The 25006-nt window shown below is 41.2% G+C and overlaps 1 protein-coding gene across 1 annotated transcript in view; it reads left to right on the top strand.

Annotated features, from left to right (window-relative positions):
• Nucleotides 1-11463, top strand: part of PDK3 (pyruvate dehydrogenase kinase 3) — a 72239-nt gene extending 60776 nt beyond the window's left edge. Inside the window, exons 8-12 of the mRNA XM_060086636.1 lie at nucleotides 1181-1282; nucleotides 1924-2034; nucleotides 4140-4253; nucleotides 5541-5680; nucleotides 10517-11463. Of these exons, the coding sequence (XP_059942619.1) occupies nucleotides 1181-1282; nucleotides 1924-2034; nucleotides 4140-4253; nucleotides 5541-5680; nucleotides 10517-10547 (498 nt within the window). The 3' untranslated portion in view covers nucleotides 10548-11463. The remainder of the gene's footprint in view (nucleotides 1-1180; nucleotides 1283-1923; nucleotides 2035-4139; nucleotides 4254-5540; nucleotides 5681-10516) is intronic.
• Nucleotides 11464-25006: the final 13543 nt, after the last annotated feature.

Here is a 25006-nt window from a genome sequence, read left to right as displayed (position 1 = left end):
TAACCATTTTAAAAATTCTATTTCTGACACCCTGTGGGTTTTATAATTTGTACACTCTGAGGTGAAAATTTGCTGTGTACAGTATAGTCTTCATGAATATTAGTACATATTGATTTTGAAGCTTAATTGTACTTTAGTGGCTTTATGTAAAATCCATACTGTTTTTTCTTCAGATATGAGCTTCGAGATGCTTTTTAGTTTCCAGATCTGGCAAAGGCTTTATTGGTGGTAGCCAGATCAAAATAAAAACAAGTTTATGCATCTTTATGTTTCTGAACATTCACCATGTCGGTGCCTTAGCAGTTGTTCCAGTCCTGAAAGATACGTTAACACTTTTACACATTTGAGTCAATTTAGAAAATTCAGAAGATCTGGCGGAGGCAGGGGGCAAAGATGTGGAAGGGCTGGACCAAAAGAAAAAAGACTGTCTATACCTTAAGCTGTTGCTTTTATTAACCAGTAGCTAATGGCATGTAAGTAGCAGTATTACAGGCACCAGGCATTTGAGCTAAAATTTCATTCCTTCCAATGTGTAAAACCCTAAACCAAACACCTGAAAAATCAGTTATGCTGACTTGCTTCCCAAAATTATGTTGCTGATGTAACACTTAAGGTTGAGATGGGCATTCAGTTGTGAACTTGCTCTTCAACAGCTGTGGCTTTTTCAGAATTTCTTTTCACCTGACATTTCTTCTACTTTTTTTTTTTCCAGCCAAATGATTAATTTTTGTGGGAAGCATGAATCCTCTCAGGTTTCCCGCCTTCTTTAGCGGAAGGGTGCTCTGTTAGTGCAGACTGGTAGTGGGATTTAAAGCACACGTCAGTGAGCCTCTGCGGCCTCATTGCACGTGATAAAAACGTCCCTCTTGGTGAACAGTTGAATAATTTAAATACCCTAAAGTGAAAAAGAAAACAGGAAGGAAAGGAAAATAAGCATTTAGTATGGTGGATGAGACTAAAGCGAGATAAAAACAAAGTAAAGCATCAAGAAATTTTTCCTTGTTCTGAACACACGTTGCGTTAAGTTCTTGAGAGGGGAAAAAAGTGCCATATAAATCCAACTGGTATTTGCCCCACCAAAGAATTGTTGTGTATCGGTAATCTTTTGCTAGTTTCTTTTTGTAAAGTTGTAGTTTGTGAGTTGGTGGCATGCTCAAAAAAAAAGGTTCTATGATTTCAGAACTCAATGAGAGCGACAGTTGAACTATATGAAGATAGAAAAGAGGGTTACCCAGCTGTTAAAACCCTTGTTACTCTGGGTAAAGAAGACTTATCCATTAAGGTAACTGCTTTATTTGTACGTATACTTGAATTATCAGTTAATTTAATAGTGTGTAAACATTGAGGAATCAGGGCTTCCCTGGTGGCGCAGTGGTTGAGAGTCCGCCTGCCGATGCAGGGGACACGGGTTCGTGCCCCGGTCTGGGAAAATCCCACATGCCGCGGAGCGGCTGGGCCCGTGAGCCATGGCCGTTGGGCCTGTGCGTCCGGAGCCTGTGCTCCGCAACGGGAGAGGCCACAACAGTGAGAGGCCCATATACCGCAAAAAAAAAAAAAAAAAAAAAAAACAAAACATTGAGGAATCAAAGGGAAGGGAAGAGAACTGACAACTGAGTGTCCTATTTGTAAGTACTGCATTTGATCCTTGGCTTAAGCTACCTCGTTTAAACTTCATTGGAACCCCATTTTTTAGGGAGCTGAACAAGATCTCAAACCCAAGCGTATCGGATCCTAACCCCACTTGCCCGCCTCCTTTGTTTTACACTGTTCACAAAGGGACCATATTTCATTGGGGGTTCAAGCCCTTGCACGGTTTAGAGTAATCTAGTATGTACTTTATTTAATGAACTCCTTGCCTCCTGCTAAGTATAGATTGATGACTTCTTCTTGTTTTTCTTCCTTTTAACATTTTGTACATTACAGATAAGTGACCTAGGTGGTGGGGTCCCACTACGAAAAATAGATCGTCTTTTTAACTACATGTATTCAACTGCTCCGAGACCTAGCCTGGAGCCTACGAGAGCCGCGCCGCTGGTAAGCCTCTGAAACTGCTGCTAGAGGAAAGACCATTCACTCGAGAAGGGACAGGCTGGCTCTTTCTCTGGGTTGTCGCATCAGCCTTGTTGCATTTGAATGTTTCCCATATGGTTTGAAGGAGGGAGAATTTTATGCCACTGCTGCTTTCTTTATGACTCTTTTGGACTCAGATTTCTTCTCTAATTTGTGTCTAAGAAACATTCAGAGCTGAGTACCTACCTCCCCAATACAGAGAAAAAATATTTCCCTGTGGTTAAGACTGCTTCCGGAGCACCATTTCCCACCTGGCACTCCCCTTGGAGGGGGTGGAAGTTTAATAGCAGGTGAGCAGGGAACAGCACAGCGTGTCTGGCTGCAGCTGGCCCTGGGTACTTCGGCGCTGCATACCATAGAGACCCAAACCACCCAGGACCTTTGAACTTCCCCCGCCAAATTTGTTTATATAATTAAAGTGTTAAATTGTGAACACATTAAATGTTTGATATGAAATAACATAAGCAGGAAACATATAGGTGGCGTATGCATTTTCAGAGCCCTTTCTGTCTCACTGTGGAAATAACCTTCAGGAAGTGAGGAAAGCCTCTGGTTACCATGGCAGCATTTAGATCCTGGTAGGAATTGACAAACAACAAGTGAACCCTTTGTCATTAAGCACAGCAACGTATCTGTCAGTCTGCAAAATGGTTCAGGGTGTAAATTTTCATTTTCAAGTTGTACCTGACTGACAAGCACGTAAGATTATATTTTATATGTATGAATAAAATCCAGCACTTAACATCATTTATTCTAGACAGGGTTTGTTAACACTGCATATGGAATATGGAGAGGAAGTCGTTTACATAGGATTCAAGAAAACTCTTGAAAGATCAGTTTGAAGGCCATTGCCTTGACTAGTTTCTGGTACCTACTTAAATAAATGTCAAAAGAAAAAAAGACACTACAAGCAAATCTAGAACCTTCCACAATTTTTTTAAAAGGAATATGGATCGTCTGTTACGGGTCTCAAAATAGCATCTTGAGGGCAGCTGTGATGTCATCTTTTTTTAAAAATGACACTGAGCAATTGAAGTAAGAGAGCTCTAAAAAATGTGCATCCCACCTCCCATTTTATAGATGAGGAAATGAGGTTACTGGTTTGCCCAAGGTCATTGAGCTCATTATCGTCAAGCTGGCACTGGCCATGTCTGTATTCTTTCCAGTGTGCCTGGTGGCTCTCCATTTGAAGAAATGCTTCCACTGGCATCTCTCCCAATTAGTTAACTCTCCTCAGCTTTTAAGCGGGCGTGTGGGTATGTACTACTAGGAAACGTTAACTCCTTCATCAAACACCTTACTATGTTACAGCTCTGTGCCGTGACACACGCATTTCTTTTTCAGAAATGTCCTCCCAGACACTGTTGATCCTTTGACACCCTGTCAGTGGACTTAATCAGAGGGGTCGAAGCTTGAGGAACAGCCCCTTCCCCTGCACCCCAGTGTTGGAAATTAGTCTCAGTTGTTCCTATCAATATCAGAGACCTTTTTTTTTTCTTCCCCCAACAACCTGTTACTGACAGTCAGGGTTCTATGACATAGAGGTATAGGAGGGTACTGGAATTGTTTTCTTGTCTCTAAGAATATATGGACTACCACGTGTCAAAATATTGCAGCGTTCCCAGAGCCTTAGGAAGTAGCTCTTAGGAGATTGCTTTCTTTTCATGTGTTAGCCTTGGTACGATTAGATTTCAACTCCCGTGCTACTCAGTTGAGCAAAGAAATCATAGTGGAACTTTGGAATGATGTGGTTTACTTTGGTTTCTGGTTCAAATTCCACTTGATTTGGGATTTAACAATGCTAACAATTTGCTTTAAAGCGTTCAAAAAGCATTAGTCAAAAATCAGAGTATTTCTGTTCTTTTCCAAACATGTGAGAAGTATTTTTGCAGGGTGAAAACAGATTGTTTGCCATAGATGAGCATATACATCGTTGTAAAGTTTGGATCAGTAATTTATTTGCTTTAAATATGAATCAAGAATTTATTTTAATCTTGCAGATGGTCCTCAGACTCAATGTGTTAGCGTTTTGTGCCTGTCTCACCGTATTAATTTTCTTTTCTCGATAGGCTGGATTTGGTTATGGCTTGCCAATTTCTCGTCTGTATGCTAGATATTTTCAAGGAGATCTAAAACTCTATTCTATGGAAGGCGTGGGTACTGATGCTGTCATTTATTTGAAGGTACTGCATTTTATTTCTGTTATATGAAGGCATCTTTACTTTTTAAAGCTATAAGTTCTAATAACTAATGGAGAATAGCACTATATCATCTCCTATATTCAGCTCAGATTTACTCCAGTTTTACATGAAAACCAAGTTATGTCCTACCCTTGATTTTATGCTCAGATATAGCAAAATAGGAAACATGGAGAGGTAAAAATTTAAATATTGATTTTTAAAACCATAATTCTAAGTTGTGATTTTTTAAAAAATTGTATACCCATTGAAAGGACTAATCTAAAAGGAGACAGGTTTTCATAAACTGAGTTCTTTTAGTCTTTTGTTTTAGAAACTTGCCGGCTTTCCCAAACTTGCAAGAATTCAGTGCTCATAATATGGTTACCTAAAAGTCTGATCGAATAACAAAGTTCTCTGTAAAACAAGTTTTCTCATTCATTGGTGGAGTCAGACTTTTATTTACATCTAAACTCTAGAATATTTGGAGTATTTTTTGAATATGTAATATGGGCACATAGTACAAAATTTTAAAACTACAAAAGGGAAAACTAAGTCTCTCCCGTCAGTGGCCCAGGGCCACCTGGTTCTCTTTCCCAGGGCTGACCATGGATGCCAGTTTCATGTGGATCCTCATGGAAGTTGATTCTGCATTGATAAAAATATGGGGGGAAATCTGATTTTTTTTTTCACACAAATGATTATTTTAGCACTTTGCTTTTTTTTTTTACTTTCCAACATATCTTGGAGATCTTTCCATATCAGTTCATACAGAACTGGCTCATCCTTTTAACAGCTGCTTAGTGTGTTATATGTTATATGATAAGATAACCAGTTATTTTGAGTGTTTATCTTAGATGCCAATGCATATAAATGATATACTATTTGATATCACTTTATGAGCTTATATTTATAAATCTACTGTGTATGAAACTATTTCTTCAGGGCCCTCTGGGAGAACAGATGCCCAGTGAACAGTAGAGTTTGGTCTAAGACCATATAGTCAAGACAGTTGAATATCTCACATCAGTATTAACTGAACTAAAATAGTTTTTGTTTTGGTCATGTGTACTTCAGTACTGCTTTTTCATGAGTGAATGTTTTTATTCCTTTAAAAAGCTTTAATTTCATCCTGATCAGTCTAAGTAAATTACTAAAATGTAATTTTAATATAACTCTAAAAATATATATTAATAAGGTTTCTAATGTTTTAAATAATAAAATTTGGGTTAGTATTTCATGCGAGCAAGATGACACTGTGGACCTTTGGTGTCTATTTTTGTTTTTCCTTAGGCTCTTTCAAGTGAATCATTTGAGAGACTTCCAGTTTTTAATAAGTCCGCATGGCGCCATTACAAGACCACACCTGAAGCTGACGATTGGAGCAATCCCAGCAGTGAACCCAGGGATGCTTCCAAATACAAGGCGAAACAGTAATTTACCACTTTTCTTTCTATTATAAAGTATCTGATTTTCCTCCAGTGTGTACCAGCCAGACAATTGATATTTTCAGCCACATCTTTGTGGTTTTATCACTGGAAAAGCAAAGTGATCCCTGAAGAAAGAATGAAGTAGCTTTTTCACCCCAGACAGGAAGGATAGCAAGAATTGGGTAGCCAGAGTAGCAATTCCAATAGAGGCCTTGATGTTCTAGGAGTCCTTGCCGTGTGGAGGTATCAAAAGCAGTAAGCAGGGTTTATCCTGCCATGAATCTTATTAAAAAGTAATTAATTTGTAATTTGTCATCATCCATAGAATTCACAGAAGAATGTTCAGAGAAAGTCTGTAGGTGGGTTGAAACTGGAAAAATAAAGAAGTTAAAATTATCAGTCAAGGTAAACGAAATGTGGTTTATCCAACAGAGTATTATTATTCAGCCTTTAAAAGGAATAAAGTTCTGACCTGCTACAATATAGATAAACCTTGAAGTCATTATGCTAGGTAAAATAAGCCAGATCCAAAAGGACAAATATTGTATGATTCCACTTACGTGAGGCACCTAGAGACAGAAAGTAGGATGGTGGTCGCCAGGGCTGGGGAGTAGGGGGCAAGGGAATTCAGTGTTTAATGAGGACAGAGTTTCAGTGGAGAAAGATGAAAACGTTCTGGAGATGGACGCTGGTAATGGTGGTACAACACTGTGAATGTACTTAGTGCCACTGGACTGTACACTTAATAAAACATTTTTTTATCATCTTAACCAGGTGGTAAATTTTATGTACAATTTACCACAATAAAAAAATGAAAAAGAAGAAAATTATCAATCATAGAATAACAAGTTTCACTACTTTGTAGTAATAAGGACAATAATCCAGTCTTTGGTTTCCAATTTTCTTTTTCTTCTGACTACCTTTAAGCTCCAACTCTGCTAGCAAGAGTAAGGGTTCTGATTATTTGTTTAATTTCAAGTAACCTTTTAGTAATAGAAAAGCAGTATATGAACACTGTAAAAAATTAGGAAATATAAAAAAGCAAAAAAAGAGAAACTGCTGTATTCCCATAACCTAGAGATTACCATTCTTAGTGCTTTATCTGTGTTCTTCCAGATATTTTGCTATTTGTATATATGTATATGTATTTTTCCCCAAATGAGATCATACTTTGCATACTATTGTACAACCTAGTTTTATTTCATTTAACCATCTCCACCTTTCCGTGTCAGTACATTCTCATCATGAAAATTCCCCTGATTTGTCCAAACAACAAATCAGTTCCAAGACCACATAACACATCTGAGTAGGTCTCAAGCTGTTTTTAATCTAGAACAATCTTTTGTTGTTGGACCATACCAGTTGTCCTGCAAAAATGTCCCACCTTGATTTCTTTGATTTTGTCTTTGAAGTTTTATTTAATTTGTCCCCCTTTCCCTGTATCTCCCATAAACTGGAACTTCATCTAAAGGCTCAGTGGAGCATTTTTTTTTTGCTAGAATATTTCATAAATACTATTGCAGAATTACACTCTGAGACCCATGATGTCTGGTTGATCCACCATTAGTAATGTTAAGACTGACTGTAATTCAGATGATGGCTGTCTGATCCCTCCATAGTGTAGTTAATTTTCCCTTTTCAACCAGAAAGTAATCTGCGTAGTGTTATTTTGTCATGTTATTGCGGCACCATGCAACCATCACCTCATGGTTTTTAGCACCAGTTGATAACTTTGGCCTTAATCAGTAACTTTATTAATGTTTATAAAATGATGAGGTTTTTTTTGTTAGTATCATTCCTTTGACAATTATTAGCTGACATTCTCCTGTAAAGTTCTTCCTCAACAACTAAGGTCATTTAGGTACCTTTTGAAGTACAGTTCCTCCTCGCAAGGCAGGATAAGCATTTCAGTCTTTCCCTTTAATTACCAATTTTCAAGGTAAGAAGTTGAGTTAAAAACCACCTTAAATTTGACCAATGAGTTTCTGGCTTTCTCTTTTTTAAGTATTATTATGGATATTGTAGATTTTTATTGCTTTGATATGTTTCAATCAATATTTAACATATATATAAAAAGTGTACAGATCTTAAGTTTATAACTTAATGAATTTTTAAACCTATATTTCCAGCACCTGAAAAGGCTGCTTTCTAGTCAGACTCTCCTCCTTTTTCCCTCCTTATCATGTAACAATTATTCCAACTCTATCACCTATCACTGTATCTGACTCTCTCACTGCTTGAACTTAAAACAAAAGGAATATATAGTATGTGCTCTTTTTGTGTGTGGCTTTCTGTGAGGTTCACCCATGTCATTGCATGTAGTGGCCATCTTTTTTTTTTTTTTAATTTATTTATTTTTATTTTTGGCTGTGTTGGGTCTTCGTTTCTGTGCGAGGGCTTTCTTTAGTTGCGGCAAGCGGGGGCCACTCTTCATCGCCATGCACGGGCCTCTCACTATCGCGGCCTCTCGTTGCGGAGCACAGGCTCCAGATGCGCAGGCTCAGTAGTTGTGGCTCACGGGCTTGGTTGCTCCACGGCATGTGGGATCTTCCCAGACCAGGACTCGAACCTGTGTCCCCTGCATTGGCAGGCAGATTCTCAACCACTGCACCACCAGGGAAGCCCAGTGGCCATCTTTTTGATGCTAAAACTGGCACACCTTTGGCCATTGGAAGCTATTTTGATCCCGACCCTTTGTGTTCCATTGATAAAACCGTATTCATCTTTGAAAGCTTCCTTGCTTTCTGGCCCAAGATGATGTCCTAGGCTCATCTTACACTTTGCCTAGAATCAGCCATTTTCCTCAAGGACCCCTGTTTCCTTTTAATGGGTATTAGAGACCCTAATCTGGGTGTTGGAGGTATACATTATACCTTTTCTAGTCCCCTTTTCTGGGCAGACCTATAAAATACATATCTTTTTTAAGATCATATTGATAGTTTTATTCGATTTTAACATTGCAGTGTTTCTCGCTAATATTTTTTTAATTTTTAAATTATTTATTTATTTATTTTTGGCTGTGTTGGGTCTTCGTTGCTGCACGTGGGCTTTCTCTAGTTGCAGCGAGCGGGGGCTACTCTTTGTTACGGTGCGTGGGCCTCTCATTGCAGTGGCTTCTCTTGTTGTGGAGCATGGGCTCTAGGCACTCAGGCTTCAGTAGTTGTGGCACGTGGGCTCAGTAGTTGTGGCGCATGGGCTTAGTTGCTCCGCGGCACGTGGGATCTTCCCGGACCAGGGTTCGAACCTGTGTCCCCTGCATTGGCAGGCGGATTCTTAACCACTGCATCACCAGGGAAGTCCCTCGCTATTATATTTTAATTGTATATATTTCCTCTTACTCTGAAAACCTTGATTCCTAACATAGTGCAACAGAAAGGTATTTGAATGCAAATAGAGTTTATATAGCTCTGTGATTTTGTTCCTTTATAGTAGCACTGATCTTTTCTGATGAATGATATAAAGGGTATCTATATTGATGTTTATTCTTTTCTACGGAAGTATTGTGATGGACCTCTGTGCAATACTGCCGGACTGGTCACTCACCTCAAATGATGAAGTCTAGAGGAGTTTGGTTTGTGCACATGAGTGTGAGTGTACACACAAGTGTGTGTAGACACATACACACACCATCCCCGGTGGAGATTAAGCTAAATTAGCTTGAAACCCGTGGATCAGTTTCCCTTGATTCCATTTTCAGTTGGTATGTAAGTCAAGTAGCATGTTGGGCATCAGTGTGAGCAGTTAATTCCAGCTATGGCTCCGGTAGGGGGACTTATTTGAGTAGCACAGAAGCAGTCTTTATAAACATTTAAGGTCCATTTGGATTGTTAAAAGATGGCCTTTGTTGAATATTGTTTTAAAGGCTGTTTAGGACTTCCCCGGTGGCACAGTGGTTAAGAATCCGCCTGCTAATGCAGGGGACATGGGTTCAAGCCCTGGTCTGGGAAGATCCCACATGCCACAGAACAACTAAGCCCATGCGCCACAACTACTGAGCCTGCACTCTAGAGCCCTCAAGCCACAGCTACTGAAGCCCACGCACCTAGAGCCCATGCTCTACAACAAGAGAAACCACCACAGTGAGAAGCCTGCGCACTGCAGTGAAGAGTAGCCCCCGCTCGCCGCAACTAGAGAAAGCCCGCACGCAGCAACAAAGAGCCAATGCAGCCATAAATAAATAAATAAATAAATAAATAATTTTTTTAAAAAAGTCTACTTAAAACTTTAAATAGTTTAGGAGGTTGTATACTGCTGACTAAGTATGAGTCTTCATTTCTAATATCTTAGACAAATTTTAGCAGAAAGCAGTTTTTAAGATTTTTAAATGGTTAGCCTGATATTTCAATTATACAAATAGCATAATTGGTGGCCACCTTGGGAAAGTATTTAGTAGGTATGGTAAATTCACTAGGGGAAAGAGAAATTCTAAGAAAAGTTATTTCCTAAGCAGATTTTTAATTACAGCTTTATTGAGATATAATGCAGCCTTTTAAAGTGTACAATTCAGTGGCTTTTGGTATATTCACAGAGTTCTGTGATCCTCACGCACTGTCTAATTTCAGAACATATTCACCGTCCCCCAAAGAAACCCCATACCCATTAGCAGTGATTCCTCATTTCTAATCAGGTTTTTAACTGAGAGGAAAGAACTTTTTAAAAGTATATATAAGTCATTAAATGGTAATTCATTTTCTGTAGTAACTGTAGAGAATAATTCTGAGATAAGGCACGGGTTTTTGAATCATCACTGTAACTAAATGCTCTGAGTAAGTCTCGGGTAAAATAGAGAAGGTTGTCCTCATAAACTCACTGTGGTCATTCCCATTATTTTCTTTGTAGGGACAAGTTCAAGACTAACAGAACTTTGTAAAGAACTGAATGCTTCGGTCCTCTCCATGAAGAAAAGATGGTCTTCTGCAAGTCACCCAGAAAGAACTCCTTTCCTCCACCAACTCTGCGTGTGGCACTATAGTTAATCCAGTGTCTGAATGTGTATTTTCTCTCTGTATGAGATGGACCTTTTCCACAGAAGTTACCTGTAGCTACTTCAGATCTTCCACTAAAGTAGTAACTCGAGTCATTTTTCGTAGTACGTTGCCATGGTTTGGTTGGCGCCTGTCATAAGGGGACACAGAACCTCGTTAGCACTTGCGTCCTCATACCTCTGTCCTCGTTATCGTAGAGTGTCTACAGTCTCCCCAGATTTCTCAGCTCCCTCCCCATTGCAGATACAGCCGATCTCTACTGTTGCTCTTTGTGACCAAATACCATGTTTGTCCCAAACCACCAGCTAAGGCCTGGGGACTCTGGAAGTTGAGGACGTCAGCTTAGCATGTCTTGATAATTCGGTCCCTGGGCCCTTCCTTTCTCTTATGCATCCCTCCTCACTCTCTGATTTAGACTTTGGCCTTCTTCCATCTGACCGGATTCTCGTGAGGTATGGGTACTTTCGTGTTAGATCTTCCTCTTGGATGCATAGATTTTATTTTGAAATTCATTTGTATACTTCCATTCTGTCAATTAAAGCATTCCAAAAGTTGTCTTGGAATTTTTCACTTAACTGCTTGGTTTCAAAGATCTTAAGTGAAAGTCTACCTTCTGGTCATTATCAAGTTCGTAAAGAGTGGGAAGTGGAATTTTTATGCTTATGTAACAGTTTTACCTCTGAATACTGTCCTTTTGTCATGTTATATTCCTTTGTAGTTTTCTAAGTCCGTATGTGATGCACTTTACTAGTCGTAAAATAGACCGAAGGGAAAAGTTCTTTCTAGTTTATTTTGAAAAATGCCCCGGGTCTTCATAATTTATATTTTCATGAAGTTTAGCCGGTTTTAGAATTGTCTATCTGATTTTCAGCATAGTTTATTTTTTGCTGAAAGGTGGACTTGGCAGAGGACTTGGGGTGAGGAAAGAGGAGCCATGTTGTATTTACTCTTAGAAACGGAAGCTGAGGGTCCAGATTAAAATTCACAAGTTATAAAGCTCCACAGGATGTGTTTCTCTTCACTATACTTTTTCATATATTTATGATCTACTTTGAATTCTGCTCTTTTAACATCCATATAACTGTTTCCATCCAGTGTTTAAGTATTGAATTCACTGAGTTCAGAACTGTCACTTGTAAAGTATTCCTCCTTCTTTAGTCACAGTTTTCCCGTGGGTGGAGTTGTGCTCTGCCCAGCTGCGCTTGGCTTGATGGCACCTCTGTTTCTCTTAGTTCCACCAAATCTGATATTCTTTCATTTTATTATGTTACCTGAGCTCATGATTAGTTCCTTCATTTTTAGAAAGACTGCATCTCTCCCATCCTTAGAAGGCTCTCGTCAGGGGACTCATAATTAGTCAGGTAAGAAAAAGACCGACGTACTTCCAAGATACGGGTGATGAGGTGGTCCATATGGAGGTCTGTTTCCTGAAGACTGAGTCAGTGTCTTGGGAATGGGGCTGTTCCGTATGATTGTTTCCTTGTGGTATAAAGATGTAAAAATAACAGCCCTTTATTTGTAAAGACTCCAGCTTTCTCATAAGTTTCAGATCATCTATCAGTATCTTACTTGGCCTCCGTTTCCAGCCGTAGCCCTTTACACTTTCACGTGTGATACACTGTAAGGGAAGGAGGGAGCAGATTCGGGAGTGTTCCCTCCTGCCTTGTTCTTTGTGCTTGAGGAATTCCCATCGATTGATATGCCCTCACCCCAAGCTCCATGTAAAGGTTGCAGATGGAAAAGGTGATGTGAAAAAAGCCTATGATATTCCTCCCTTTTCGGGTCTTTTTCAAAAGTAAAGATTTCTTTCAATGTTTTAATGACTTGACTGGTAGTCCTCTACTGATATACTTTTTGGCTTACTCATATCCATCTGACACCAGGACAATCTTGCCTCACCTGTCTTTGTTTTCTGCATTAAGAAATTAACTTTGCTTCTGGGGGCCTCCCTGGTGGCGCAAGTGGTTGAGAGTCCGCCTGCCGATGCAGGGGATGCGGGTTCATGCCCTGGTCTGGGAGGATCCCATATGCCGCGGAGCAGCTGGGCCCGTGAGCCATGGCCGCTGAGCCTGCGCGTCCGGAGCCTGTGCTCCGCAACGGGGGAGGCCACAACAGTGAGAGGCCCGCATACCGCAAAAAAAAAAAAAAAAAAAAAAAGAAATTAACTTTGCTTCTGAAGCGACCATAAGAAGAATTTCAGAACATCTTGCATTCACACAGTTTAGCTGCCCCAAGTATCAATTTATCCTTCCTGATGGCTGTACATCATTCTCTGAACTTAGGTGCATCCCTCTGGCTGGTTGCTGTGCTTTGTCTCTATGTATCTGGTCACATTTCTACATGTTGTAATGTACATAGACATTAACCGTCTTTCAGCTAAATTTGTTGAGTCCTCCCAAATTGCCCTGCATTTCCCTCTCATTTACTCAACTTTATTTTAAGTATTTGGGGACAGTGTCTACTATTTGAAGTAGGACCTGGCACATAGTAGGTGCTTAATGAATATTAGCTGAATTAGTGAATGGAGCTTGACAGACATTTACCTCGGATGGTGGGCAACATCTTTCTAAGTTCTTAAACTGTCTTTGTTTCCAAATTAAAAATAATTCCGGTCAGGGGCTGTGAGCTGTGGAAGTACTGAATTTCCTTTTTATAGTGCTAAGAGGTGACTTGAAAATGGAGAGAAACAAGAGGAAGGAAGTAGTGCTAGATCCATAGGAGCCATCTGATCCTTTCTTTGTCTCTGAATGACTGATTTTGACTCCTTAATATAGTGGGTTCTTGCCATCCAATCGGGTGACATGGTTTTGTGCCCTTGCTTATAGATTCCAAAGAACTTTCGCATACAGCATCCTATTTGATCCTTCCAGTGCCACGTGGTGGACCATGCAGATATTCTCTCTCTTTTTCATATGAGTTCCAAGGCAGTTCAGTGGTTTGCCACGGTGGCATGGGAGAACCAAAGTGAGTAGTTGGGTCTTCTTGTTCCTAGGTCCATGCTCTCAGCGATGCACCAGGTAATTAGCATTATCTCTTGTTTGAGGAATTTCTTGGGTATATTAACCCTCAAGGGTAAGATACAAACCAAAATTTTTCTGTAGTGTCAGAGAATTTCATTCAGGAAAGGTTTTCTTTTGTGTGTTTTCATTTTGGCATAGTTAGTGGAGATAATCGAATGGATTTGGCGGCTGTTAACCTAGAAAGGCAGCCGGCTTTAAAGTGTATAACTGTAGGTAATTACTGGAGTTATTTAGACTTAATTCTGTGTTTGAATGAACTCAGTGCTCACTGCCAGCCTTCTCATACAATGACTCCACATTCGAGAGTCGACGCTTTTATCTCCCGGTGGACTGGATTACAGTTTCAGTTGGATTTTCTCACATAGTTACGGATGCCTTTCTGTTGCCGTCTTTGATGAACAGTAACTTGGCTGTCTCTCAGATTCTTGGATCACGTCTTTTTCCCCTCAGTTCTTTGGAGACATCACTCTATTGTCTTCTAGTGTGTGGTGGTTCTGAGAGGGCTGAGTCCAGACAGATTTTTCTTCCCCTTTTGTAGATGAGCTTCTTGTTTATCCTGAGTACTTGTGATTTCTTGTTTATCCTTGAAATGCAGTAACTTCATTTGAGTGTATCTTGGGGCAACAGTTATCTGTTGGCTTTTTCTGGTACTCAGTGAGCATCAGACGTTGACGTTCGGGCCTTTCTGCATTTCTTACCGGTTTATTGGCTCTCTGTTCTCTGTCCTTCACATTTATCTTTCCTTTTTTTTTTTTTTTTTTTTTTTGGCGGTACGCAGGCCCCTCACTGTTGTGGCCTCTCCTCTTGCAGAGCACAGGCTCCGGACGTGCAGGCTCAGCGACCATGGCTCACTGGCCCAACCGCTCCGCAGCATGTGGGATCTTCCCGGACCGGGGCACGAACCCGCGTTCCCTGCATCGGCAGGCGGACTCTCAACCACTGCGCCACCAGGGAAGCCCTATCTTTCCTTTGATTGCTTTTGGTCTCCTTGTCTTTCTTCCTGCTGTGTGATTTTTTTCTTCAGGTCTTAACCTTCCAATTCACTGATTCTGTTTTCTGTGGTATTGATTCTGGGCCCCAGTGCTTTCCATGTGGCTTTCACTTCTGCTACACTTTTCTTTTTTTTCCCTCTGTGTCTTTCCTTAGCTCTGCCAGCTTTTTCTCTCATTGCGTTTTCCTCTTTGACTCCTTATTTCGTTTCTTGGGAAGCTGAACTCTGTTTTCGTGGTTTCTGAAATGATTCTGTTTCCAGAGTGTGTTTATCTATCTCTTGCTTCTTTCATTCCTTTTGTGTTATTTTGCTTTTTTTCTTGTTGCAGAAGTATCGTGATGGCTTTTTTCTGCTTATTTGTTGGTCTTTGCATGGGACCATTTCTATCTGCCAAGAAGAGTGTGGATAAATCCTCCTTGACTCATCCTTTTTCAAGTGAGAAGCATTTGATCACCTGCACCCCTGAACTGTAAGGCTGGATATTGATGGAATGTAATGGCACAGGCTGTCTTTGTTTTCCATTCTGCTATCTGGACACGGGGGAAGGAGGAGTGAAGCAAAGCCTCCTTGGAGTGCCTCCCGTGGACACTGTTCAGTCCTTCGCCCTGGGGGCGCTGGGTCCCAATGGAGGAGACGATTGCCCTCGAGTTTCCCCATGTCCATTAGATGTCGCCCCCAGCAGGAGTGTGGTGGGTTCGTTCCTCTGCTCTGCTGGATTATATGTAGTCAGTGTTTGTGTGTTTGGCTCCTGAGTTACTGTTTCTCTCCTCTGCACACAAACGGCGCACCTGAGATGTCAACCTCCCCTCCTAGTTTTTGCTTCGGGAAACATGCCCACGCAGTGTGCCCTCAGCTTGTCCTGACCGCCACCAGGCTTTGTTTCTCCAAGTTAAATGATAGGTAGAGTCCTTTGGAATACTCTCAGCAACTGCCCAGCAACTGTGGCCTGCTTGACAACTTTGAGAACCCTCCTCTGATTAGTCCTCAACTTGGTTGTCAGACACTCTCCTGGAGTCCTCAGTATGGGGTGGTGGCTTTTATTAGTTTCCCCATAGACAGCTGCTTTTTCAGCTTTTGGATGTATGTGTTGAAGGGCAGGAGCACTTACATAAACGTGAATTTACTCTGCCATCTTCCCAGCAGTCCAGCTGCCTAAACATTGACTTTGAAGATAATGTCCTTCTGAATCATAAGCTGTATGTTAGTCAACAGATGGAACCAGTATCGCTAGCAGGAAAGCACCATTAATAACTTAATTAATACAGGATTTTTGTTTATTGTTCTTTGTGGAAAGATAACTTTTAACTTGGGTTCCTGGTCCATTGATGAGAGAGATCAGTACCTTCTGGTTTGAAAACGGGGGGCATGTGACATTTTCTTGAACTTAAAAAGTTACCAGCCATTGACTGATTTATTAGTTAATTAAATATGATGGAATATTTCAAAGTAGCACATAAGCAAAATTATCAAGAGAAGTTTAAACTATTTTTTACTAACAGGTTGCTGGTTGAGCTGCCCAACGGAGGGTGGTGACCCTGTGAGAGCTTTACTGTGACACAGGTTTTCTTACCTGTCTTTTCATCCACCCATCTTAAAATGTGGTTCATTAAGAAATAGAAAGGAGTTAACTCCTCGTCAGGATGATTGCTGTTATTCATGAATATACCTTGAGATGGTTTGTAGGTCTGGAACCTACTGTCACACAAACTGACATTTCAAAAGTACATTGATAGGGGGATCACAGATTGGGGGTTTTATTTCGCCTCTTTGTAGGATTGAAGCCTCCTTTCCTCAGTGGGCAGCGTATTCCACTGGGTGCACTTTGCTCACCTTCAGAGCCGAGCACAGTGATCAAGGAGCAGGGGTGACAGCCTTGCTCAGTGCATCTAACTCCGCCCTGTGCAGTGCCTTCCCCTCAGGTCAGGGTCTTGGCCCTGGTTCCGTCCTGGTGTGAAGTGCACAGTGGAACACGTGTCCACGTGTGAGGGTCGGAAGAAGTGAAGGTGGCAGACAGAGGAGTTGTGGAAAGGAAAGCCGTGTTCATTCCTCCCTTTAAATAATAGCGAGCGTCTGCAGCGCGCTAGAAGTGCCCAGTGCTGGGGGTTGCAAAGGACGAGTGGTGGTGGAGGCCCCGATCCCTGTAACTTGTTTTCATTGTCACGGGTGGGTGGGTTCCTTGGACGAGGAAGCGTTGGTGAGCCCTGAGTTCTTGGCTCCTTTGTATCTGTTCACCTGCGTCTGGAGAGGCCGTCTTCTGGGCCCGGCTCCGCGGGGCGCTGTGACTTTGGGTCCAGGAGCCGGCTGAGCCCTTTGCAGGGAAACATGGTAAGGTGAGAGGAGCCAGCTTTGATCGTCACGTTGCACTGAATGGTGTGCGCTGCTGTTTCCTCGTAACGAAAATGCAATCAGAGCAGCTTCCAGATGTGTCTTTGTAGGACTTCAGAAATCATGATTGAAACCAAATCTTCCCAATTCCAGCTTCTGGCTGATGATGCTGGAGTCAAAAGAGCTGTTTGTCAGGAAGGCATGAACGCTTGCGAACTCGTTTGAGACGTGGAGGAAAGGCTTAGCCGAGGCGGCTTCCCTCTCAAGTCCGTAGGTTGGCATTAGCTGTGTTCAACCCCCAAAATGAAGAAAATAAAATGACAGCAATATCGAGGTCACAGAATCCTTGAGAAACCATTGTTGCTGCCTTTTCTTTCATCTGTCTATAAAACCTGGATTTGAATTGCCCAGGATCCCAGTGATGGGGTCAGCGGAGCCGGACGCGGGCAGCTACTCGTGTTGGGACACAGGTGGCTCTCGGGGGTGGTACTGCTCCCTCGGAGGCGGCAGCGAAGCCGGGGAGGACACTTTCGGTTTTCTGACACCTGCCTGGCTGGGCCCAGGGAGGGTAGAGCCGAGTGCTGGAGCAGGAGAGAGGGGATGAGTTGAATTATTCCCATAAGCAGAGCCGATGTGTCATCCTTTAAATTGACTTATTTGCATATAAATGAAAGCACCTTAGGGCATCACTACTGAAAGCCTCCAAACAAATGTCTGATGCAGTTAAGTGCCTGCATTAAAAGAAAGCCCACCCCTTATCTCGCATTCATATCCTCGCAGTGTTTAATAAGTCCATGATAGTATTTGACTTCCCGTCTCTGTATCCTTTTCCCTCCACCACTGCCGACTCTGCAGGGGTGGCTCACTTCCCAGTTTGAAGTGGTGACTTCAGTCTTTGATGGAGTCCGCACATCTCTTGAAAAGGATAAGCAATAGAGCTTGATGCCTGGAGTCCCACGGTCCAGTTTGGACGATTGGCAATATTTTTGGTGGAATTTTTTTTAATGTTAGAGAAATGAGTAGTAGATTTGTGGTAATAGTGGATCCAGGAAGCTTGCAGAGTGGAAAAGAGGATGAATTTAACCTGAAAAATATTTCTCTGTTCTATAAATCTCTCAGTGACATTTGGGTTAATCAAGCATAATTAAATGTAGTTAGATTTTTGTCAGATTGTAGTTCAAAATAATATTCATCTATGAAGAGGGTAATATATTCTGTAGAAATTTTATTAAGCACTTTAGTTAAGCAAACACCAAGGAGAACAAAATCAGACTCAGGAAGGTTAATTACTAAAAAAAAAAACAAAGTATAGTAGATTACGTAAATCATTTTAATTTTGAATTACCATGGCTTGAGCTTTAATTTACATAGAGAGGTATTTTGGATTTGTTTTTCATATCACATTTTCCAAAAGTACAAAATTGTTATTGCCTTCTTTAAAAGTTCTCATCATTTGAGGATTCCATTAAGTTTGCTTAACTTTTTCATGTTACATAGTTTCCAAAACTGAAGAATTGCAGTTGCATTCTTTAAAATGCAACTACTTTGGGATCCCACTAAGTGTGTCACAGTTGTAAGAAGTGTATTTTTATTTCTGTACCTTTAAAGAAGTGATCTTTTAAGAGAAGTATTGGGAGAGAGAATGTATGTGAAAGCATCCCGCCCGTGCCTGGCCTCTCCCTAAATAAAATGAATTTAAAAAAAAAAAAAAAAAGTAGAACAGAAGAGTTTAGACTATAATGATAAACCTTTTTACTTTAGTAATTTCTTTAAAGGGAGAAGTGAAGAGATCAAATTGATGTTATAAGTTATATTTTTTTGTACTCAGAGAATTACATTTTCACTACCCTTGCATGTCTCAGGGATAGCCTTTGATAAGAATCCCCATGAAAATCTCTGAAAGTCTATCCTGGTGTGCTCAGATTTGATAGTTCTTGTCTAAATTTCTAGAGCTAGAGTTTCGAAAGTATTGTCATCTCAGGAACACAAGATTACCCAAGAAACTTGAACTTCGCTCTTATCAGCACTCAGATTCTATGTGCTTCTAGGCTTTTTCGTAATAAAAGGACACCTAAAAGTCCTTGGTTTAGTAGGTATACAAAGACCTCTTTATCGCGCTTCTCTGAGATTTTCATAGAAAAATCCTGGAATTTGATTTTGTTGATAATTTTGCTTCTTGGCTTTTCAGTGAAGATTCTGTTTTCCATTGGATTTGAATCCTTTTGGGATAATAAAATTTCACTTAAAAGCACATTCTATTAAATAATTCTAACTTTTGCCAACCTCAGAATGGCCTGCTGACTTTTGCAAGTGGGCCAAAACAGCACAAATGTCAAAGATCATATGTACTCTAAGGAATATGTTCGCCCTGCAGTTAGCGAAGTGAAGAAATGTCTGATCCTGGCACTTATGACTGGCTTAATGGCTCTTCAGTTCATCTCTGCCTTCCAAATTCGTTGAAAATGACACATTTAGAATGGAATGCTTACTGATAACAGAACTACTTAATGTTTTAAAATATTCTTACCTTGAGATTCTTTTTGAGAGAAAATGAAAAGAACCTTAACATTCAGTTCTAACTGTTTTGGCTCTTCATATATGCCAGGCATTAAAAAGGCAATGGCAAAAGTGAAATCTCATTGGAAGTCAAAGGCATTTGCTGTTTGGCCATGCTTGATATACAAGAGGAGTGATGAGGAGTTGGCGAAAACAGGCAGGATGAGTATAAAATGTTATATTGCTGTTTATAGTACATCATGGCACCCCTTTCTTATGAATTCCATCTTCTTTTGTCATTTGAACTTCTATATCCATGGGAAACCTCAATCAGTATTTTAAAAGGCACTATATTTACATTAAGAATTGGCCTGTGCCTTTATCTAAAACACTGCTGAGGTTACTGTTCCCCGTGTTTAATCAGAACAAATGTTTTAGAATAATTACAGCTACAGCCTGTTAGTGTAGGGATCTGAAGACACTGAAAACCACCTGCCATTGGAGAGGGACCAGGCAAGATCGCAGGCTTCGCAGCCTGGCTTGCCGATCGCCATCAGGACGCAGGTTTTGCCTGGCTGTTATAACCAGCATAAAACCTAAAATAGGAGGGGCTTGCCAAGATCCTGTATGTGCTCCCTTTTTCTCTAGCTGCCTGTGTAACTCTTCCAGGGGAAAGCATCACGTAAAGTCCTGTGATAGCTTGCTTTTTACTTTTAAAATTCCTGTTAGAGCTGGCATGTGAATTTGACCAATAAGTTGTGCATATGCTTAAAATTCTTTCTTAGACTAGACCAAACGAAATGTATCGTGGCTCTGAGGAGACAGCCAAGGCAAGGTTTACCTAGAAAGTATAAAGTATTACGTATTTTAAAAACTGCAAGTTGGCTGTATTCAGTGTCGGAGGAATTGAGCTCTGTTAACCCTTCCATTGTTTCTCTTATGTTCCGTGTTACTATTCTGTCCTCTCGCTGTGCTGTGCCGGAACCGAATGCTCCACTCTGATTAAAAACCCAGGCTGTGCTCGAGTCCATCCTGGACGACATGACGCATGTTTTAGGAGAGTCAACTCTATCACTTTAGCATCCTGGCTAACCCTGATCTCTGCAGAGTTCCTTGGTGTTAAAGTCGTCTGAGATTGTAATTGCTGCTTCAGGTTTATATACTCATCATGCCACCTGTTGGTCTAAGTTCACATCCTCACGAAAGTACATGAGTGCTTGTAACTTCAGTACTTCCCAGATTTAGAACACAAGTTGTGAATAGTTAAGAAATGCTTGAACCAAATAAGAAAAGTCAACGTGAAGTAAAATATACCGTTGTGAACATATTTAATGCTGCATTGAAATGTAAAGTCACTTGGCTGATTTTTTTCCATCATAACTCCTTAACTCATAAAAGCAATGTCTAAACTGGGAACAGTAGCTGATTTAACAAGAGAAGAAGAGTAACGTATATATGAAATGAAAGTTCATTACAGTGTTTGTACCCCTAAGTCCAAATCTGACCTGGTTGGCTTTGGGCAGCTGTCAGCTTAGTTACAGTGAAATGTACGCGTGCGTCCGGTGTGCCTTGTGGTTCGTAGAGGGAAGCCCGGCCCCTCGTGTTCTGTGCTGTTCTGTGGCCTGGCTGGTACGCACTGTTACAAGTGAAGAATTACTTTGGTTTGAGGTAATTTGTCGCTCCACATTCTGTGGAGAAAAGTGTTTTGTTTTTGTGATTGTTGGAAAAACATGACCGGGGGAGTGTGTGACTCAGATCATGTTCCCCATCAGTCGTGGAGCCATCCTTGGTGTGTGTCAGAGCCAGACGAGTCCTGGAGCACATGGACAATTGTGTACTACAGTCATCGAACAATAAAGTGGTAGTTGTGTTTCACTGTGCGTCAGTGTGGTCTTTTCCTGAGCTCTTGTCTGTAGTCTCATCCATCCCACCTGTAAGCTCCGCCTTCTGCTCGCTCGGTTTTTGAAATTCAGTATGTGAACAGCACCAAGCACCTTTGCAAGTTGCTGGGAATGGGCAAGAGTACTTTTTAAAATGTTTATGACCACTCAAAGGAAAAACAGGTTCTTTGGATTCTCTGTGGCAGGGAACATACAGCTCACCTTTTGGGGGAACATCCTACTGGCAAAATAAACTGCTTAACAGTGAATCGTTATAGCGGTAGTTTTCATAATATAATCCAGGGATTGGAGAAAGGGGACTCTATAATATTATTGGCCAAGCCAGGACACTTTTGACGGTGAGAAAGAGCACTGTTAATAATTATGCTGTAAACCATGTCAACAGATGTAAACTGGGACTGTCCTGGACAAAGTGGGATTGACTGGCCATGGACCACCTACCCCAGAATTACCTGAGATGCTGGTTAACTGCAGATTCCCGGGCTCTGCCTCAGCTCTTCTGATTCAGATTCTCTGGGGTGGAGGCCTAGGAATCTTGATTTTAACAAATGCCCCAGGGGGATTCTTTAAAAAATGTAAGTTGGAAACTGCTGCCATATGCAGAAGATAAGAAACTCGACATTTTCAATTAAAGAGCTGTTGGTTCCATGGGCTCTTCCGAGGAGCTGGAGCAGCACCGACACCAGAACCCAGTGCCTCCAGAGACACTTGGCTGCACTTAGGTATTTGCTGACTAAATAACAGATGGGGGCTTCGTGTTATTTGCCAATGTGCCGTTCTTTTACTAAGTCTTCAATGATGAATGGGTGTCTTTTTTCAAATTTGCGAGCCGCACAACCGCCTGTCCTGTGTTCTCATCACTAAACAACAAAACTCCTAGAAAGTTGGAGGCAAGAAACTTGGGTTTGGGTGATTCTTGCGGAGTGTTAATGTCAGGAAGTCAGCATGTTTGCCTTGGTTCCCCTACCAGCTCCCTGTTAACTGTGCTTTAGTATCTTCATCTATTAAATTAGGGAGTTGGACTGCATGATTTCAAGGTTCTTTCCAGGTCTGATGTTACAGGGCTCTCTTTAAAACCTAAAATGTGAAGCAATTACTAATCAACTGCTTTCATGTTGTGCTGTATCTTGCCCAAAGAATACCATACCACTGTCTCTTGAAAGTGACAGTGGTTTTAGTTAGAATTCTTAAATCGTCCATCCAGCAGTCACTGTGCCGACGCATCATGCACATCTGGGGAAGAGCATTCCTGTAGCAGCCACTCCTGCCCTGTTTGAAATTCAGCAAGTAAGTATGGTTTAGACTCACAAAGAGACCCTCACTCAAGAGTCTGTGGTTCCATGAAGCTGCTGAAGAGCAGTGCACTGTAGTGTCCGTTTTTACTTCCTTGTCCTCATTTCAGAATTCTTTCCAGTGGCTTAACAATGTATGTTTACAAATGATTATCTGCTGATGTTTTCAGATGTTCACTTCATAGTAACAGAGATGTACTCTTTGATCACATGAATAAATTATAAAGCATCACATAGGAGGGGTTGCCTCTGGGAAGGATTGCTACAGACCACTGTCCACCACTAGAACTCTGATGATGGGCATGTTCTCTAGTTTTGCTGTCCAATATGGCCACCACTAGCCACCTGTACACTTAAAATGTGGCTAGTTCAACTGAGGAACTGCATTTTTAATTGGTATTCATTTAAATTCAAATAGCCACCTGTGGCTAGTGGCGACCACTAGTATTGGACAGTGCAGCTATGTACAGCCATTACACACTGTTGCATTTTTTTAAATTAACATCGAGTACCCATTTTCACCAGTCATTGGGTTGGGTGCTTGACAGTACCCTTGTCATTTCTAAATGTTGTTCTTAAAATGAATCCTTCGTCCTCTGCCTACTGATGACACTTTCATCAACATAAGAGTCTCTCTTTGGATAAGAAAATAAGATGATACCTCGACCTTTTCCTGTCCTAGCTGCTTGGCACGTCACTTCTCATCTTTGCTGCAAAAGGCATTGCTTGTCACCCTCTTTGAATCCAGTTCTTTCAGAGGCTCACTTTGTTCTCTGAATTGAAGTATTGACTATAGCCCAGAGGGTCTCAACCTGGCCACATTGGAATCTCCAAGTCCTGGGGCCCATTTCAGATCCATTCCATCAGATGGTGTCTGAGAAGTCTTTTTTAAAGAGTTCCCTAAGAGATTCTAACGTGACAGGATTGAAAAACCACTGATCAAGTCCAAACCGCACACCAGCCTCTGAGAGTGGCTAAAATGCTGGCAGCAGCAAATCCTGTCTCCCTGGCATAGAGCAGGCCTAGGGTCCAATTGATGTTCTATTTAACAGGTAATTGGGAAATACTTAGAGAAAAGGCCTTGTCGATTTGGATTTCGGACAACTGAGCAGCTTTGCTGTTTCCTTCTGTGCAAGAAACTCTAAGCTAATGCTACTCTTACTGTTTTCTGGCATTCTTGTCCAAACAGAATTTGCTAGTGCTCAAACAAAATAAACATGTTAATGATTTCAACAACAGTGATGGATGCAGAAGCGTTCAACAGTTCCTTAGTCACAGCTTAATATAATAGTGTCATTATTTCTAAAGTTAGAGATAATTATTGTCACCTTGGCACAATCATTGGAACGAGCTTCTTACATGAAAACTGCTCTTTTTCTAGGGCTTTGACTGGTAACAAAATAATAGTTTATGAAAGCAAATTCTGCCCCATTATTCTGGGAGAAGTCCGTCAGCCACCCTGCAATGGAAGAATCTAAGGTGAGACATCGAATGACCATCTCATCCATAGAACAGCTCTGTTCAAATAGAGTTCATTCCAGGCCAGGGCCCACACCTGCTTGGTAAGGCCTTTAAGGAAAGAGTGTGCTGACGCCTTGTGACTTAGGTAACTCGCCCAGAGTCTTCCTGTTCACGGGCCAGCTGAGGGGTGACATCACCAGCCTCCCCCGTTCAGCATTCTCAACAAGTGGTTTCTCATAAATAGAAAATCTACTTTTACAAATCTATTTTTTTTTCTATTTTCCCCCATTCTGAGTAGGAGTTAGCAATCTTTCTTAGCACTCTGGGAAATTTAGAGCACTCCACCCCAAAGAGATTAGTAAAAAAAAGTGAAATTAGTAAGTTAGTCAAATCATTGTCAAATTCTATTTGGCACAGTCCGAAGCATGGACTGTTCATCAAGAACTCAGTAAAGCCAGAGGCTGGGCCAGTCAGGAGAGGTCAGAATCGAGAGTCGTTACTGAACTGAAATTGCGGTGGGGGGAGGGATGGTGTCCTCTTTTGTCTTTATATCTCCAGCACCTACGAGCTCACGTAAATGTTTACTGAATGCTTCGGACAGGAATGTATGTGAGACCTTAAGTTAAAATGCAGATCAAAGGCAACCATGGAAAAATAAGTTACTCTAGAAAGGAGCATGGCATACCTTGATACTGGATGGCTGGAAGTGAGTCCCAGCTTAAACTGGCTGTGGTCAACCTCCAATGACCAGAAAAACAAAACCAAAAACAAACCAGGGGGAGCATAGGTAGGAAACAGATTCTGCCTGATAGGCAGAAACTGTATTCCTTGGCTTATTTCAGCAAGAATGTGTCCAGC

Source organism: Mesoplodon densirostris, chromosome X, assembly GCF_025265405.1.
Source record: "Mesoplodon densirostris isolate mMesDen1 chromosome X, mMesDen1 primary haplotype, whole genome shotgun sequence".
Lineage (NCBI taxonomy): Eukaryota > Metazoa > Chordata > Mammalia > Artiodactyla > Ziphiidae > Mesoplodon > Mesoplodon densirostris.
The sequence above is the reverse complement of the archived record's forward strand: the minus strand, read 5'-3'. Positions and strand labels throughout refer to the sequence as shown.